Here is a 19,624-nt window from a genome sequence, read left to right as displayed (position 1 = left end):
CACTCTATTATGTCCCTTAGTAGCCCCTGCACACAGTATTATGCCCCATAGTGGCCCCTGTACACAGTATTTTGTCCCTTACTGGCCCCTGCACACAGAATTTTGTCCCTTACTGGCCCCTGCACACAGTATCATCCACAATAGTCGCCCCTGCACTCAGTATTATGCTCCTCTGTGGACACCCATAAACAATTATTATACTCCGGGGTCTTTTCAGACCCCGGAGACCCGAGGGAATAAAAACATTAAAAAAATTACTGTTTCTTGCCTGTCCCCGGCTCCTACGCTGTCTTCTCCGCTGCCGTCCTTCTGAAATGACGTCAGACGTCACATGACCTGGGATGCAGGCCGGGTTCATGTGACGTCAGAGACGTCAGGACGGAGGCCTGGCAGGATCGTGGAGAGGTATGTAACAGTGTTTGTTACGTTCCCTTACCTCTCCCGGGCCTCCGATCATTATACTCGGGGGTCTGCAAAGACCCCCGAGTATAATAATAGTATTTGTGGGGCCTGCGGTGTCACTTACCGATCCCGGCCCAGCCAGGATTGGCAAGTGAATAGGGCCCGTAACGGCGTATTATAAACAAAACAAAAAAACGCAGCGGTAGCGGCTGTCACCGGGCCCCCTAATGGCCCGGGCCCTGTGGTAGCCGCCTCCGCTGCCTCTATGGTAGTTACGCCCCTGCTTACATCTTCAGATAAGTTAGGTTTCTTCATCTGGATATCTTGTAGTTACAGCTTGGTTCATGCTCGATCATCTGGTCTGGTCATCTGGGATATTCACGACATCTTGTCCAGGATGACAGAGAGGGATAGCAGACAGACCTGCCATAGATTCCCCATGGATTCCCATCATGGATGACGACCCCGACATGTGTGTCTGTCACTCATTTATGTTCATGACAGTGGGCGTTACCTTCCATCTTACAGCTATGTAAGGAGATGTCTACTATGGTGTACTCTAACCGCACCCATGTTCCCAGAATATAGCAAATATGATGTCAGTAGAGTGTTAACCCCATGTCTGCTAGAGAATATTGTAAATTTAATATTTAACACTACACCACAGTACACCATGCACCCAACATCTCTCCCCACAGTACACCATGTACCCCACCTCTCCTCCACAGTCAATCGTGTACCCCACATCCAACCCCCACAGTACACCATGCATCCCACATCTCTCCCCCACAGTACACCATGCACCCCACATCTCTCCCCCACAGTACACCATGCACCCCACATCTCTCCCCCACAGTTCACCATGCACCCCACATCTCTCCCCCACAGTTCACCATGCACCCCACATCTCTCCCCCACAGTTCACCATGCACCCCACATCTCTCCCCCACAGTTCACCATGCACCCCACATCCCTCCCCCACAGTTCACCATGCACCCCACATCTCTCCCCCACAGTTCACCATGCACCCCACATCTCTCCCCCACAGTTCACCATGCACCCCACATCTCTCCCCCACAGTTCACCATGCACCCCACATCTCTCCCCCACAGTTCACCATGCACCCCACATCTCACCATGCACCCCAAATCTCAGCATGCACCCCACATCTCTCCCCCAGTACACCATGCACCCCACATCTCTCCCCACAGTACACCATGCACCCAACCTCTCCACCACAGTCAATCGTGTACCCCACATCCAACCCCCACAGTACACCATGCTCCCCCACATCTCTCCCCCACAGTTCACCATGCACCCCACATCTCTCCCCCACAGTTCACCATGCACCCCACATCTCTCCCCCACAGTTCGCCCTGCATCTTCCCCCTCACTACACCCTGCACCTCGCAGGTCTCCATGTTGCTCCACTACACAGGATACAGTGGTAGGTCCTATCCAGTCATGTGACCTTGTGATGTCAGAAGGTCCTTTCGGCGTCTAGTATTTAGCCTTTACCGAAGTAAAATACCCCCATTCTGGGGATTATTGAGGGTATCATTGGTCGGACCTCCACTGGTCAGCAATTGGATAGGTTAGAAATAATTCTAGTGGCATAACCCCTTTAACACTTTATTTGCAGAAATTTCTCTCCCCCACATTTCACCATGCACCCCACATCTCTCCCCCACAGTTCACCATGCACCCCACATCTCTCCCCCACAGTTCACCATGCACCCCACATCCAACCCCCACAGTTCACCATGCACTCCAATTCTCTCCCCCCAAACTACACCCTGCGCCCACACCTCTCCCCCAAATCTTACTTCTCTCTCCCTATACATTACTCCCTGCAATCCACCTACTGTATCTTCCCCCTCACTACACCCTGCACCTCGCAGGTCTCCATGTTGCTCCACTACACAGGATACAGTGGTAGGTCCTGCTTGCAATTAAAGACACGCCTATCCAGTCATGTGACCTTGTGATGTCAGAAGGTCCTTTCGGCGTCTAGTATTTAGCCTTTACCGAAGTAAAATACCCCCATTCTGGGGATTATTGAGGGTATCATTGGTCGGACCTCCACTGGTCAGCAATTGGTTAGGTTAGAAATAATTCTAGTGGCATAACCCCTTTAACACTTTATTTGCAGAAATTTCCTTAGTTTACATACGTTTGTCCTGCTTACTGCCATATTCACTGCTCCTTGCTGTTACACAATTAACTTGCTCTGCAGGAACGCTGTAAAATAATGCAAAATTTGCAAAAATACCTAAAATTCGAAAATATAGGGATTAAAGAAAAATAAGTTTATATAGGTAAAGCAAGTTCCTGTATATAAAAGTCAGAAAGAGTTGCTGGAAGCTGGTAATGCACCTTGTGTAACAGGAGCTTCTTCAGGGTCCTATAGAGTAGACATGTCAAACTCAGGGTACCACGAGGGCCACATGAGTAACAAGAGGTTGTTGCGAGGGCCACACACAGCAGCTAATGGTTAGGGCCTAGGGGACTGATCACTAATACCATGCATCGCAAAAATCCGGCATTTCTATTGCAGGCTACATAGAGTAGCCTACAATAGAAAGTATAGAATGACAGGCTGGAGCCTCACAAGGCTCCCGGCTGCCATAAAAATGCACGCAGGCCCCGAATCTTGCTCCAGGTGCCTGCGATTGCCGGTAAAATGGCACCTCAGTTAAAGCTGGCAGACACTATTATTGTGTTGAAGTGCTGGGGAAGGGTTGGAGTGCTGGGGGAGGGGGGCTGCTGGACGTCTGGCCCTTCCTTGGGCCTGAGGACTTTTTTCCCACCCACTTGCAATTCTTGCACTTGGGGGTTAATAGGAGCACTACAGACTGTAATGCTCCAATTAACCCCCAAGTGAAAGAATTACAAGGTGGGTGGGAAAAAAAAACGGTCCTCAAGCCCAAGGAAGGGCCAGACAGACATCAAAAAGCCCCCCCTCCCCCAGCACCCCAACCCTTCCCCAGCACTCCAACCCCTCCCCCCCCCCCCCCCCATCATCATAAATCTACTATGAAATCCCCTAGGGGTTAAATACTTGAAAAATCACAATTTCTTCTGCAGAAGCTTACCTGCTTCTGCTCTTCAGCCTGCGCAGCGGTCTTGTGAGACCGCGTAGGACGCAGGCACACGTCAGGTGCCCGGCGTGTGGGGAGGAGGGGGCAGAGTGGAGGGGGCGGAGAGGAGGGGGCGGAGCAGGCAGGGAGACCTGCTCTCTGCGAAGGGTGAGGGGCAGCCGCTGGAGCAGCGCTGCGTCCAGCAGGGCCGCCCCAATCCACCGCTCACTTTCCCTATCGAGATGGTGACACTAAGCCAGTCCAGGACAGTTTGTCCTGGACTGGCTTAGGTCAAAAAATGCCGCGGTCGCTTCAGATCGCCTCATGAGAGGTGCTGCGCTGCATATGACCTGCTTACGTGATCAGCAGCCAAAGTACACACGTCATGGATTGACACAGAGCTAGTTGGTCGGCTGCTGATCACGTAAGCAGGTCATATGCAGGGATGTGGGATATATCGTGAGTTTTGTACATCTGCAGCCCGCACAAAAGTCTCAAACTTTGTCTCTAAAGTTTAGAGACAAAGTTTGAGACTTTTGTGCGGGCCCAGGGGTCGCATGTTTGACATGCCTGCTATAGAGTACACAGAGAACCAGAATAATAATAAGATATTACCTGATATCCAAAGGAGCTGCTCATCCTGGTACAGTTTGAGAGAAGTACAGGGAATGGCAGTACAATACATGTAGAAAATGATAGAGAGAAGTACAGGAAAATAGTACAGTACTTGTAGTTTTGGCAGAGAATATTACAGTACACTTAGAAAGCAGTACAATACATGCAGTTTGGGCAGCTAGGTTAAGGGGATATTGTCACTCCTTAGGGAGAGACCACCATATAGCTGTGTGGAGTCTTATCAAGCCATTTGCGCTCCACTGTGAGGGATCATGGGAAGAATACGCAAATCTGTTTCCCATGATGTTAATATAGGGAGACAGTGCCTCAGTCATGCAGCCCACTAGGGTGCGCTTCCTTTAGCTGTCCTCGGCTGAGAGACTGACTTGGTAAAATCCCACATCATTGCAGCAAAGGCCTCTGGGAAGGTCGGGCATAATGTTAAAGGGAGCGCCCCCTAGTGGGCTGCATGACTGAGGCACTGTCTCCCTATATTAACATCACGAGAGACAGATTTGCATATTCTTCCTTTGGGCAGCTAGTAATGTAGTGCATGTAACACAGGTAGAGGGCGGTACAGTACATGTTGGCAGTAAAGTACACATATACAGTAGGTCAGTACTTTACATGTAGCACAAGTGGAGGGCAGTATACATACTACTGTAGTATACTGCAAATAGGTTCTACGGTACAGCCAATTAGCATTTGCATTATAGTCATGTAATACTGGCAGAGGGTAGTACTGTACTCCACAGAGGTACTATACAGTGCCATAGTGTACAGTAGAACCACTGTGATGTGCTGGATGACCGCTTCACCAGGTGAATGTGCTTATTGATGGCCTAGTTCTTCACATGCACCGCCTGTGCCAATATAACGTGAATAAGGATCTGCTGACTTCGGTAACTGTGGTACAAGCAATGTCCCAATATATGATATGGTCTCCCAGATTGGAATGTGTAACATTTCCCTATTAACCTCTTGTTTCGGTGGTCTAACTAGGCCTTCACACAACCTTCACATTGTAGGAAACCTACTAAATTCTTTGGAGCCCTACTATATCTTTGTTTTCCTTCCGATTACATACAGCATTCCTCCTTTGATACTGAACACGTAAGCATACTCCATTGTGTCGGACAGTCTAGTCTGCTATATGGTGTCCTATGGAGGCACCACGCAGTGACATATGGGACGTGAACTCTTCCTTACTTCACAACTGCAGGGACGCCATGTTTTGCTATTCAGTCTTCATGCACACAGCTCTGCTGCAAACCTGAGGACTTACTGTCCAGACAAGATTTAATGTTTTTGCAGCTGAAAAGAAGAATCTGACCCAGGACCAGAAGGTTAATAGTTGCAAAGCAAGCCAAAATCCTTCATGTGACCTCACACTATGTAGACAGACATAAAAAAATGCAGACAACTACAGCTTCCCCGTAGCATACACTAGATATACATTGTCATGTGAGTATGAAACTGCTGTGTATGAGTCTCAGAAATAACAAGTGCTTAACCAAATAAAGTTGTTCATCAGGCAGATATTTATTGTAGTATAGCATTCACATACCGGCAAAGTAAACCGTATACAATGGCATAAAAATAAAAATCCTTTGGTTGTAACAAGTCTATAAAATGATTTGGCAATGTAGTAACTTCGAGTAACAGAGGTATTTGATCATATGATAGCAGGCTGATAGAAAAGTGCAGGTTTCTGTTTTTTTGTAATAGTCATGTACTCTGACCCATCATCTTTGATCCATGTTTATAAAAGAAAATGAAAAAATACTAATAGAAAAATTCAGTACGGTCTTGGTCGTAATATTTAAAGCCAAACATCTCAAAACCTGAAAATTCAGACTAAAGAGGTTGCCCGGGGTTTTAACAGAGTTGCCTAAAGAGGACCTCTCATATCCTCACAGATCGGTGGTATTATATTGCTAGAAAGCCGACAGTGCACCCGGGTGCCAAAGATACTGGTGCCTTTAGATTTAGCACTGAAATCCTTCCACTGTCAGAAGGGCGGGCCTTACAGCTCAGCATCATCATTGGCCAGTGAGTAACGCCCCCATGCCAGTACTCTTCCCTAGCCTTGTACAGTCAGGGGGATTGTTCTTCACAGGCTAGTGATGATGTCAAACTGTAAACCCAGCCCTTCTGCCAGTGGAGGGATATCGGTGCAGAAACTAAGAGCACCAATATCTCCGGGACCCGGGCGTATACTGGCAAAGCTGACAGAGGATTGAATTCATTTTTTGCTTACAAAAACGAATGCAAAATACTGAGCTATGAAAATGCCCAAAGTCTGTGTGTAACCCCAGGTTTAGACTGATTTCCACATTGTAATATGGCTACATTTTATTAGCCATATTACTGCCCAGACACCCACTCCTCCACAGGTTATATTGAACAGAGCTTAGCTCAAGATTTGTATTTGGTTCCACGGTGATCTAAGCTTGGTTCAGCAGAATCCTATGGGGTATCGTGCTGTCGACCGGCCTTAGACTTCAGTCACTTATGGATTGCTACATAAGTCACCTGATATATATATATATAGGCTTTGTGGTATTCAAGTTTCTTGTTTCTCATATAAATATAAGTTAAGGCACAATAGTCAAAAATCATAAACTCTGGTACAAAAGGAGAGAGCGAGTGCATCTTCTATATATCAAACATTCTGATATCCTTGAGTCTTTCTATATAGACAGTAGTGCTGAGTTATAAATACAATGTCAAAAATAATGGAGAACAGGCCCAAACCAAACTTTGTGGGGTCGCCGAATATTAACTTCCATTCATCTGTGGGAAGAAAACGGTTTTATTATTTACAGAACTTTGTCTATTCACATTTTTAATGGATTCTGCCTTAGTCATACAATGGATTCAGCAGTTTTGGCAATGCCAATGTTACCACAACCTGAACATTTACATTGAACGATTGACAGATGAAGTATGGAGAGCAGAAAATCTCCCTTTTAGGGTAAGTTCACATGGGTTTTTTTTGGTTAGGATTTTGAGGTTGTATCCGCCTCAAAATCCTGACCAAAAAGACGGCTCCCATTGAAATCAATGGGAGACGGTCTGTTCTTTTTTCTGGGAGCCGTTTGTTCCGCGGATCTGCCTGAAGACACTCCCTCCCGACTAGGCCCATTCATTTGGGCCTAATCTGTAGTGGAGTGCGCGACTGGAAGCCTCAGGTTCCGGACCAAAAAACCCTGTGTGAACTTACCCTCATAGTGTCCATATTACAGCTGTTATATCCAGACCTCCTGCAGTTCTAATAAACCAAACTTGGATTAATATAGGAATATACATTGATCTGAGTTCAGTTGGCTAGAACTGCAGGAGGTCCAGGTAATGCAGCAGTAACATGGAAACAACCATGAAGCCAAGCTGGGCAATGACTGCATTCAGCACAGCTAATAAAAACTATATAAAGTTGTGCTGCAACCCACAAGCTTCCATAACCATGACATGGTAATCCTACAAGATTCATCAGGTTTGGAATTTTTGCATTTATCATGTCAAGGAAACTTGCAAGTCACAAACCAGGTTCACATTTATCACCTATAATGAATGCAACATTACTCTTCAAAATGACCATCCTGCTTCACTCATCCAATGATGCGCCCCCTCTGTCAATTGGGCAGTAGACCCAGTGTCTGATCAGACCGCACCTGTATTTACATATCTGCCCAAGACATAACTGAGTTAAGCAGGAATCTGAAAATTTCTATTTGGATGCAAATCTGGATTTTTTTTTCAGTCAGTGTGTAAAAACTAATCATATACTATATATAAAAAAAACAAACGGAAATTTCAGTCAGCACATCTTAGTGTGAACAGTGGCAAGCTGCTATGGCACTTTTACAAATACAAAAAATAAAACATCACTCTGTACAGGACACCAGGAGTTACATAGCAAAAAATGCATTACTGCTATTTGTTGTTAAATGGGCTGCTATTATTTAATCATATAAGTTATAGGTTCTTGGTTGTACATATTTAATCAAACAGTAAAAGCCCATCTGTACCAACAAGGTGACCACATTCAGATGGGGCCCTATAATAAACATACCTCACTTGCATGCCATGTATTCATATTGTAGGCCTATTCTGGGCCCAATACAGATATGTCTGGTTAGTGTAGGGTAACCTTGTCGGGGCAGATGGGCTTTTACTGTTTGATAAAATATGTACAACCAAGAACCTCTAATTTATATATGTAGATAACCTCAGCCCATTAATAATAGCAATAATACGTTTTTTGCTCTATAGTTATATGTCCTGGTGCCATATACAGAATGTTTGACTAGGAAGCTAGCTATAAAATCACAGATGGTACAAACAAACTCGGTTTATATGAAGAACAAGTTGTGAAAAATTATAATGGAAGCCTTGTGTCTGAATTCCCTTTAATGTGAAAAAAATAACCTGATGTATATTAAAGGGGGTGTCCAAAAGCAGCAAGAGCATGACCAGTATTCTTATAACATAAAAGTAAGGATCTTAGTGCTTAGCTTCCATGAGCAAAGAAGCCCTGATCACCCAAATAGAGGAGCTGTCACGTGATGCAGCCGCCTCACCCTATTGTATGTGTTACTGATCGCACAGAGGGAAAGAGACCTGGTATTTGAGCACATACATGGTCATGTAAGAGGTGGACGGCTGGAAGGTGGAAAAAACAAAGCTGGAGGGGGCAACACAGTAGCTCAGTGGTTAGCACTGCAGCCTTGCCACACTGTAGTCCTGGGTTTGAATCCCGCTAGGAACAACATCTGCAAGGAGTTCGTATGTTCTCCTCATGTTTGTGTGGTTTTCCTCCCATTCCACAAAAACATACTGATAGGAAAAAAAATGTACACTGTGATCCCTATATGGGGCTCACAATCTGCAAAAAAGAAAAAAAGAAAGCTGGAGGAGGAGCAGGTGGAATTCGTAACCAATGACATCAGAATGGGAGGCCGTTCCCTATAACAAGGCATAGTTTCCGAAAAGCGACTTTACTTTTGGCATCATGTGACCTCTCTTGCAACTGGACGATCAGGGCATCTTTGTTAATGAACCATATAGTAAGTGCCTTAATTTTACATTATAAGGGATATTGTGATATAGTTGTACTTCTGTATAATGATCCCTCATGAGCTCTTCCAAGGGACAGGATCCTGCACAGCGCCCTTACAATGTGTAACTCTTCATACTCACCATTATTATAAGACTGCAGAAACATCTGGATGATGCTAAAGCTGCCACCTGTAAAATCTAGCAGCACATTGCCAATGCTCCAGCCTTCTGTGCTTTTCCGACGGAAATTCATGCAGGCCTAAGTAACAAAAAGAAGTGAATCGAACCATATCAGAGGCATGTATATTATCATGGTGAGAGTTAGTGCAGCCACTGAACACATGGGAACACCAACCTGCAGTAGACCTCTGCAAAATATAGATCTGCCATCTACCTGCCCGTCATGTTACTGAGTACAGGCCTGTTTGCATGACTTCATATATGATTTGTATTGTCTATGGTCATATTTTTTATTTCAAAAATGGGTCTCTGTACAGATCCCCCCACAATGGGAAAAAAATAAATAACTACAAGAAGTACAGATCTCCTGGCTATGTTGGTACATAATGTCAACACTGGGTTGTAATTACATAGACAAGTAAGTACAACGGGATACTCCCAACAAATCACTTTTACACTGAAGAACCTGGTAAAAGCATGTGGTGCACAGTGCATACCAAAGGGTGTAACGCCATGTAAACCTGCATGTAAAATTTACAATATACTAGTTATAGCCCGCGACTTCGTCCGCTGTCCCCTCCCCCTTGCGCGATCCACCTGCAGCACGGCCCCCCATGGCCCTTTCCTTGCATCCAGCGCGGTCACCTCCCACAGCGTCATGAGCCAGGACCCCACGGCCCCACTGCTGCACCTCTGGCCCTCCCCTTTCCCCCCACCTGCACCCCCGGCTCTCCCCTTACCCCCCACCCGCGTCCCCGGCCCCCTTTCAAGTTACAGTCACCTCCTACCTCTTCCCCCCAGCACCACCCACCCGTGACCTTGGTTACCCCCTTCCCCCACTCGCCTTCTGCCCTCTGGTGTGAAACCCAACCCCCCCCGGCCCCCTCTCTAACCCCTACCACCAGCACCACCCCCAAACCAGCAAACCCCCCCCACCCCCTACTGATCACCCATGCCCCACCACCCCTCTCACCCTTAAGCAAGCTGCTCCCGCAGCTCAGCTGATTAAGATGGCATTTCCTCTGCCGGCGCTGCGTGGTGTGTGTGCGCCGTGCCGGCACCCGGAGCAAGCTGACCTGTCCTGATGTCCTCTGCTGGTGCGTGGGCGCTGCGCTGCTCCTTCCCCGCTATATTCCTTCTCCGCGTCGGCAGCCGGACCAAGCTGCGGGGCCGGCGTCATGTTCCTATGGTAGCCGGGAGGCGTGCGCAGGGTCCCTGGGCTGTCGGTCTTTCGCTCCTACTGCAGCCTATGGCACGTAGCCTGCAGTAGAAGCGCTGGTTTTATGTTAAGCTATACCAGCGCTTCTACTGCAGGTTACGTAGCCTAGGCTGCAGTAGGAGCAAAAGACCGACAGGACGGGGAACCTGCGCAAGGCTCCCGGCTGGCATAGGAACATGACGCCGGCCCCGGAGCTTGGTCCGGGTGCCGACGCGGAGAAGGAGCAGCACCCTCGCACCGGTAGAGGATCGTTGCGGACACCGGACACCCCCCACCCCGCTGGACTCACCTTGTGTACGGTGTGTAGTCCGCAACATCTGCCGGTCCTGTTTAGCCGGCCGGCATGCTGGCAGTGTGTAGGCGGGCTGGGGTGGCAGCGGCGGCTGGAGCATGTGGGCTGCCGCCATGTTGATTATGGTCTTCCCGGTGAAATCGGCCCGCCCACACTTTGCCGGCAACGTATGGTGCTGCAGCGCTGGCTCCCTAGCCCGCCCACACCCTGCCATGCACCAATAGGAGGAATAGGAGGTGCGTGGAAAGACCTGGGCTGGCAGAATGCCAGCTTCTATAGCCGAGGCAGAGGGGTCTTTGGAGGGTGACGGTGGCGATTTGGGGTGAGTGACCCACATTTAAAGTAGCCTATGCATATTTTGTGGGAATTATGTAGGTGTGTGTGAAATTTCCCCCCAATCCGTTCAGCCGTTTGGCTGTGATTGAGGAACAAACATCCGAACATACAAAAATAATATTAATAGGATACTGGACCTGCAGGGATCAACATACTCAGTATTCTTCTATATAATAGGGACTATCCAGATGATACATCCCCTGCACACGATTCACATATTTTATAGACATTGACACCGCTCTTCTGTCATTTCAGCCATTATTTGCTCGAGAGTAGAGATGCGCGAGTAGTATTTGATCGAATACTACTATTCAATCGAATACTCGTATCGGTCGAATACCACGTGGGAAAATTCCATTGAATTCAATGCAAAAACCCCCTCGTGCTCCTCATCCTGCTACTTCCAAAACTTGGAGGATCCAAGGTGTCGAACTTTGGTTTCCATGGAAACCGGAACAACATTCCCGTTTTTTCCCATAGACTATAATAGGATTCAATATTCGAATGAATACTACTCGCTCATCTCTACTAGAGAATTCTAGCAGTAACTAACACGGCTTCCAATAAGCTCTTTCAGGTGTTTTCTAGACTTTAGAATGGCTTAAACAGAAATTTCCTTGTGGAGACCACCAAGTTGGTGTTGGGAGTTTTACTGGCCAAGCAATGTGCCCTGGGAAAGAAAGAAAACAGTCTAGCCCAATACGTGTCCAGCTGTCACCAAAAGAGGAAGATGAGACTCCACAGACTGTTATATTTATCCCAATACACCCGCCCCCCCCCCCCATATAGAGGTCACCAACGAAGAGGAAGATGAGACTCCACGAACTGTTATACCCCAAACCACCCACCCCATACCCCCATACCCACCACTCACCCACCTCCCCCCCCCCCACTTTACTAGCTTTGGCAATGCCAAATATCTATTCGGACATGCCAATAAAGCTTTTTGATTTGATTTGATTAGTGACACCTATTGTATGTAGCAACCCTGTAAGTCAATGTCTGAGCCTTTAACAGTTCTTTCAATATGGCTAAGGTTAAAAGCTAAACTGGAAAGCGACTGAATAACGAAAAGCATCCAATGGCTATCCTTAGCTATGTTGCACGGCCTTTTAAAACTCGAGGCATTAATATATACGTGGCAGTAAAGAGGCAGAACTGCTTTGCATATCCTATGTAGGGGTCATGAAAAAAGAAGCAGATATGCTCCATAAATATACTTCTCCTATGGAGTATATCTTTCTATATACCGCATTCATGAACAGTACAGTTAGATGTCTAACAATCTCAGTATATGTTACCTGTGGAAAGTATTTCATCAGTGTAATTGCCAACTTTATATAGGAGAAGCAGAATAAAAACTGGAGCCAGCTCACTTTCCCAGCCACGGCCACAAACAGCATGGAGAAGGCAAAGAGCCAGGCAATGATCAAAACACCAACCGCTACTTTAGAGACCTTCTGGGCACCTCGCTGCAAAATACAAAGGAGGACATAAGAAGAATAGGTCTGTGCAGAGCCATTTGTTACATACATAAAGAATAATAAAAAATAAAAAAAATTGTGTTGCCTCTGACTAGCTGTGTTATATGTGCGTCACTTAAAAAAACCCTCATAAGCACCTTTTCTGATCTCACTAAAAGGTTTGAAGCAAACCCTTGCCTTCTTTCTTACACTAGGACCTGATTTTGTAATTTAGTTGGCAATTGTATGGATGTTCTAAAAAAAAAATCCAATCATCTTCTTGGTGTAGAGTCTTAGAAACTCCTTCACCTAGCTGGATGTTCTGCTGAATCTGAGTGAATTACAATGGACACAGCCAGGAGCAGCATTCTGTCGGATCTCTCTACTGTTCCCCTCCCTTTTGTCAATGTTAGAGATGGTAGTAGAGAGCGGAAAAAGATATATACAGCAGATTAATACCGTATGTGGAAGGAAAGAAAGCATCCAAGTCTTCAGGAAGAGCGGATCACTCAGGCTGCAGACAGAATGTAGTAGAGATCACGAGTATAGAATGGAAATGCGGATCAATAGTATACAGAGGAAAGCACCACCCAGGAGGAGGAATCACACACTGCAGCTAGAGAAAGCAGCAGTATCCTGGACACAGACCTCCTCACATCCAGTATGTAATACTAGGATGGACATATTATATATCTGTATAGTAATATATTATATAATAATATATATTATGAAGACTGAACATTAAGAAAGTAATGAAGACTGAGGCCTGAAATGTAGCCACCACAGCCTCTAAAGAGAGCTGATAACCTGATATGTTGGATATATGAACATAAGCTTACAATAGTAGATCTTAAGTGTCTCATTGGCATTATCATTGACACTTTATTCACAGCCATCTGACATTTTATAGAAATAATCCACTATTACCACCTACCTCATAAATACAGCACTGAATTATTGTAACAAGTGTTAGGAGCACAGCATGTAAGCTAAAAAACACGTCATTGGCATCCACTGGGATGACGCCATTGGGGTAGATCTGAAGAAACTCTTCCTGTAACAAATACATGCAAAATTTTATCTCAGAAAATAATGTTATGTAAGAAATAAATGTCTGAATAAATTACATGCACAGAACACATACCCTAACAAATGGGATCCAGAAGAGGCCAACGTTGAAGACACTATATGCAATAAAGCCAGTCAGATTTAATGCCAAGAAGTCAAAACTCAGGCCCACAACACTGGAATAAAGAGAAAGGATGTGAAAACGCCATAATATATCATATATGCACTATAAAAAGCAGTAATCTCAGTTTCCAGTGTGAACATAAACCAAAATTACCCCAATGAATGACCCACCCTTAGATTAGGTTATTTGATATTGGTGGGGGTTAAACACCCAGGAACCTCCACTGATCAGCTGTTCTCTGCATAATATACAGGGCCGTCTGCATCTGCTTCATTTAACAGGAACCGGGTTAGGTTAGCACAATGGGCCCCTATACAGTGTATGGAGCCTTCTGCTTCCAGCTCCAGGACTATGATCTTGTGAATGGATCTACTAAGACCACGCTGCTGGAGATCATGATACTGAAAGTAAGGGAGTAGAGATGAGTGAGTACTGTTCGGATCAGCCGATCCGAACAGCACGCTCCATAGAAATGAATGGATGCACCTGGTACTTCCACTTTGACAGCGGCCGGCCGCTTAACCCCCCGCGTGCTGGCTATGTCCATTCATTTCTATGCGAGCGTGCTGTTCGGATTGGCTGATCCGAACAGTACTCACTCATCTCTATAAGGGAGACCATTGTGGGGGAATAAGGAGGGAAATAGGCAAAATAATATAGCTAAGTCATCAGGGGACCATAACCAATAAAAGGATGCTGTGAATTTTATTTTTTTGCGTTACAAGACGGGACCTTTTCCCAGTAGCACACGTGCATGTTTGTCTAAAACAATGCGACCCCCCCAATTAGTGACAGATATTAACACAAATGGCAGCAATTTCTGTACAGTGTTGTGGAATATGTTGGTGCTATTCAGTAACATTAAATGTGCCACAATGTAAACCTGTAATAAATCTCTATGAAAAAGATAAAACCATCAGGCAGAGAATAAGAAACACATATATATTTCTTAAGAGATCATACCTTTTTCTTTTCCAGTTCTCAAAAACTTGGGGGTAGAAAGACACAGACCAGGCCAAGAAATATGTCCAGCCAATAATCTGACCTAGCACGTCCACTGCAAGGCTGTGGATCACAAGGAACCGTATCCGTGGCCTGGAAGCAAAGGTGGAGAGGTTATGGTGGTACGGACACTGCCGAGATGCAGAAACTAAGTTACACCATTTACATTGAGGGTTCCCATGGGCCCCAATTTTGAAGTATTTTATAATATCGGTTTTCATATAGTAAAATCCAGCAAAAAGAGGACCAAAGAGGATCTCGGGTACAGAGGCAAGTGAATCCTTTGGGGTAGGAATAGCTCCAAATCTGATGGAAGGCTACATTTTTACTGTATCATTAAATAGGAATTTCTTACAGTCATGTTGTTATGGGAAATGCTTACATAACTGTGGAAAAGCACCAAATACTATCAGGCATCAGTTTCTGGACCAAAAAAAACCATGTGAACCTGGCCTTAGTGATTTAGCAGTAGTGCAGAAGTACAAGAACAGCTTGGAGGTCTTTTTGCCAAGGTGGACAGACTGAATTTTAAGATGAGGTTCACACAGGGCAGGAAATGTCTGCCTAATATTATAAAAGCGTTACAGACTCATAGATTATATGACAATGCAGCAATATATCTAACTACACATACATATAAGCGTAAAGCCTAACAGGGTCATTGTATACAGAATCATCACTACATCACCATGTACTACATATAAGAGCATGCATCTGAACGTCTACCATGTAGTGCTACATTCCACCTACAATGACTGCTGCAGGGAAAACGTCAGGCAAGAAAAGGCTTGATCCAGTAGTCAGCTGTATGTCGGGGTGGGGGAGATCTCTGATGATAGAGCTCTCTGCTATTTCATTCAGTTCCATAGCATTTCAATGGAGTTACAGCATGCATATTCCATTCAGAATCCTCCTCATTGTGGTCTTGCAGTGAGGAGGAACAGGAGGTTTGGTACCTTGGTTCTAGTGTCAAATGGGGGTCCCTGCAGCTGCACCTCCAGATGTGACATTGCATGAGAACCCTTCAATTGAAAGTTATAAAGCTTCATGCACATGGCTGTATTACATACAAAACAGAGCTGTAGTTGGTCTTCCATCTACTATATGCAGAGTAATATGGAGACAATAGAAGTGATGACATGATCAACCGAAAACGCTATATACAAGAGAGGCTCCTCAAATAATCACACTATACCTGCACACAGATACTTATTGGATGTATGGGGCAAGCTGTGCGGTTTTACTACGCTTACAGCACTAAGAATATTTTTCAGGTCTGACCAACCAAACAAAGCACTGAACGCGTTTCTTGTGAACTGACCTATTGTTGTTAGGATTATCGCTCTGCAGATAGGCAGTGACCTGTCCCACATCTTCTGCGCTCACATTAAATACTGTATGGTCCAAATTTGCTAAAAGGATAATCTGGAAGGAAACAGAAACCGAGAAAATGTGTATATATATATATATATATATATATATATATATATATATATATATATATATATATATTTATATTTATTTATTTATACACACATACAAATGCACACAAAGACCTGAGGATCCACTGGCTGAATACAGGTCACAATTCACTGCAGCCTATATACTGCCTATGTATTGTCCACAGGGTGCTGGGGATTCAGAATTTCTTCAGAGGGCTATTATCAGATAACAAAATATATCACTTGAACATATGAAATATATTATAAGAACATATTACTAAGAGTATTAGAGTAGGATATTACTGGGAAAAACAGGAAAGAAACCGAGAAAATCATCTCCACTTACAACTAGCCAGATCTCGGCATGGGGTCTTTATTATCTCATTGATATTATTTAAAAGGAGTCTATCATCTCCCCTAACATATTCAGCTGTCAACACTGTATTACATTACAGTGATGAACAATATACCTATGTTATGTATGTAGATTTGTAGAAAAAAAGAATACCGGCAGTTGGTGCACTGGGGGCGGGCCCTCAGCTACCCTGGACCATTTGCTGCTCAGACCCTTGCAATCTCTTGCCTGCGCCACCCAGGGCTGTCACACTTGATCCTCCCACTGCTATGACATCACCCATCCTAAGTGAGCAGCAAGAGCAGTGCTCCAGGATCTGAAGGCCCCGCCCCCAGTGCACCAACTGCCTCATCTGAATAAGACTGCATACTTGCTTTCACAGATAGCATGCAAGAATAAGGATGTTCAGTGGCTTCCGAAGGTCAACCTACATTTAGAGGGTATGTTATGTCAGCCCAACTGGTATTGGTCTTTCACTGCTGTGACCCCTTCACGATCACCATTACTTCACTAGCCATAACACTGCATTTCCAGTTGGTTTATTAGAGGCAGCATGGCTTGGCCATTATAGTCATTGGGCATGCCGCCATTAGAGGAAGATGAGCAGAGACATTAGCATGTTATGCAAGATTGTAGAGATCAGAAGAAGGGGGATCATCCCTCATCTAACACTGATGGGATCTTCTATCAATATACCATCAAGGTCTCTCTTGCTGGAAACTAGGCTATGAAAAACCTGACAGAAAGGTGCGGGTCTCGCCTCTTCCACTACGTTTTCAGTAACTCAGGATAGGTATAATTGATACGGCAGGTAAAATGCCCCCACCCCCCAGGCTTCCTACAAAGATACTGAACTTTTTAATAAAGTATTTTTATTCCAACTTCCTTGTATTATTAGAAGGTGTCCATTCAATTTTGTTCATTTACTTGGAAATGGTGTTAGAGGAAGTTCAGTAACTGGACAGATTAGATGAGGTAAAAAACTGAGCCTGAAAGATAAAATGTCGCTCTGACAATACGGTTTCCTTCCCATTTTTAACAGTTTTACTATTCTCAGCAAAAAAGCAAAGTGACAAAGATTCATTTATGAGCAGCAATTGTTAAGGTGAATGTGTCAGCTGGACTTGTTGTAAGTAAGGGCAGCAATTTACAGACATTGCTCTGTACTCCTAAATATTGTGCCTACTGGCGAATAGGAGCAATAAAAGAATGCATGAATATGTATTCATGAGGACAGCGCCCCCTGTGGGTCTTCCAGCCAGACAATATGAAGACGACAAATCCGACAAGTCTAAGTCTAACTCTATGACTGCTCCTATTAGATGGCTGGTATTATTTACCAAATGGAACGTATATGACGTCTAAAGAAATAGGGGCTGGAGTCTGGATGCTATACGATAACGGCCATGTTACATAAGCTCATTATTGGGAACAGCCATTCCAAGGAACAGTCACTCTCGGTGTCAACAACTGAACAAATGCTAACTTTTTGGTTGACTGCATCTTTTACATGACACCTACAATCATCTTTTGTCTGCAACACATTACCCAGTGATGCAAACTGTATGAGGATGGATGATACAATCATCTCCATACAGTATTGATGGCAGCTGCGTGTGAATACCGTCAATGATCAGTAGCAGGCTTTTCTAGGCATGCCCATTCCCCATCATAGCCCTTCTTGTTGGCCCTATTAGTTTGTAATACCCCACAACTACGGACACTGGTGGTCAGCCTTATGCCTACATAATACTTACTTCTGCTGGAAGACGAACGATTGTTGCGTTTTTTGAAGAGTATGTAATGTTGAAAGTAAAAAGAGTAGTTTCATTCAAGGGGGCACTGTAAAAGAAGGAAAAAAAAACAAAAAACGCAATCATATATACAACATGGCAGGATGCATATGTCTAGGAGCATAAATGTAATCCAATACCTAGCACGCACCAGTGAGCAATTCCAGTTCTGTGACAGAATATAGCTAACAATACTTACTGCTTAAGGGTTTGTTCACACCAGTGTTTGTTATTTCTACTGTTCTGTTCTGTTATAGGAACAAAACAATGAAAATGACTGATGTGCCAGAACTGAGCAGAACAGCAAAAATTATTGATGCATCCCATTCACTCACTATGATGGAGTTCATTGGGTTTCAGTCATAGGAGCAGATAAAGTAACATTGTCTAACTTTTCGACAATGCAAAGTTAGTTTAGACAGTCTTGGGATCTTTCACCATCTCCAAGTCCAGCTCTTTACATAATTTAATAGCTGCTGCTCCACAGATTATGGCACAGTTGGAATTATTTATTTAGCCCCCGCCATTCCTGAGCAACCAATGCTTAGTTTTGGTGTCTAAAATGCTATTTAGACTCTGTACTGTGGTAGGGGGTTGTCAGGGAGGAGCAGACAAGGGGGTGCGATTCTGAGCTGTGACACTGGCTGAATGACACCCCTGCCAGACACCACCCACCTGACATTACAGAGAATAAATAGCACACATCAAAATTAACTGCACTTATTTCTTAGGAATGGTGAGGGCTAGAAGGAAAATTCCAACAATTCCCCAAGCGGACCTGAAGAACACAAACCCAACCGCTATTGTGAACCTAGCATCAGAATGCTTTCAGAAATAGAAGGGTTAATAGTTTATTTTTGTCTAACAAAATGAAGTGAATAAACAAAAGAGAAATCTAAATCTCATCATTATTTAGATTTCTCTTTCCTTCATTCTCTTCATTTTAAAGGGCTCTATCAGCAAAATTATGCTGTATGAGCCCCACATATACGTGAATAACCTTTAAAAAGGCTATTCAGGCACCGCTAATGTTATTCTACCCCCCCCCCCCCCCCCCCGTTTTAAAATAAAACTATAAAAACATATATGTAAATCATACCTATCGTGCACGCTGGGCGGTGATGCACGATATGACATCTTCTGGCACGCCTTCCTCTTCTTTCATCAACGCCCTCTGGTCCTGGCTCTTCCC

At 44.7% G+C, this 19,624-nt stretch overlaps 1 protein-coding gene across 1 annotated transcript in view; it reads right to left on the bottom strand.

Moving 5' to 3' along the window:
* Window positions 1–5,615: 5,615 nt before the first annotated feature.
* The window catches only part of CTNS (cystinosin, lysosomal cystine transporter), a 16,273-nt gene continuing 2,264 nt past the window's right edge, over window positions 5,616–19,624 (bottom strand). Inside the window, exons 4-11 of the mRNA XM_075263699.1 lie at window positions 18,397–18,481; window positions 16,164–16,267; window positions 14,804–14,935; window positions 13,793–13,892; window positions 13,583–13,702; window positions 12,487–12,657; window positions 9,300–9,417; window positions 5,616–6,893 (exon numbers count right to left, since the gene is read on the bottom strand). Of these exons, the coding sequence (XP_075119800.1) occupies window positions 6,763–6,893; window positions 9,300–9,417; window positions 12,487–12,657; window positions 13,583–13,702; window positions 13,793–13,892; window positions 14,804–14,935; window positions 16,164–16,267; window positions 18,397–18,481 (961 nt within the window). The 3' untranslated portion in view covers window positions 5,616–6,762. The remainder of the gene's footprint in view (window positions 6,894–9,299; window positions 9,418–12,486; window positions 12,658–13,582; window positions 13,703–13,792; window positions 13,893–14,803; window positions 14,936–16,163; window positions 16,268–18,396; window positions 18,482–19,624) is intronic.

The sequence above is a fragment of the Leptodactylus fuscus genome, chromosome 2, assembly GCF_031893055.1.
Source record: "Leptodactylus fuscus isolate aLepFus1 chromosome 2, aLepFus1.hap2, whole genome shotgun sequence".
Taxonomy (NCBI): domain Eukaryota; kingdom Metazoa; phylum Chordata; class Amphibia; order Anura; family Leptodactylidae; genus Leptodactylus; species Leptodactylus fuscus.
The sequence above is the reverse complement of the archived record's forward strand: the minus strand, read 5'-3'. Positions and strand labels throughout refer to the sequence as shown.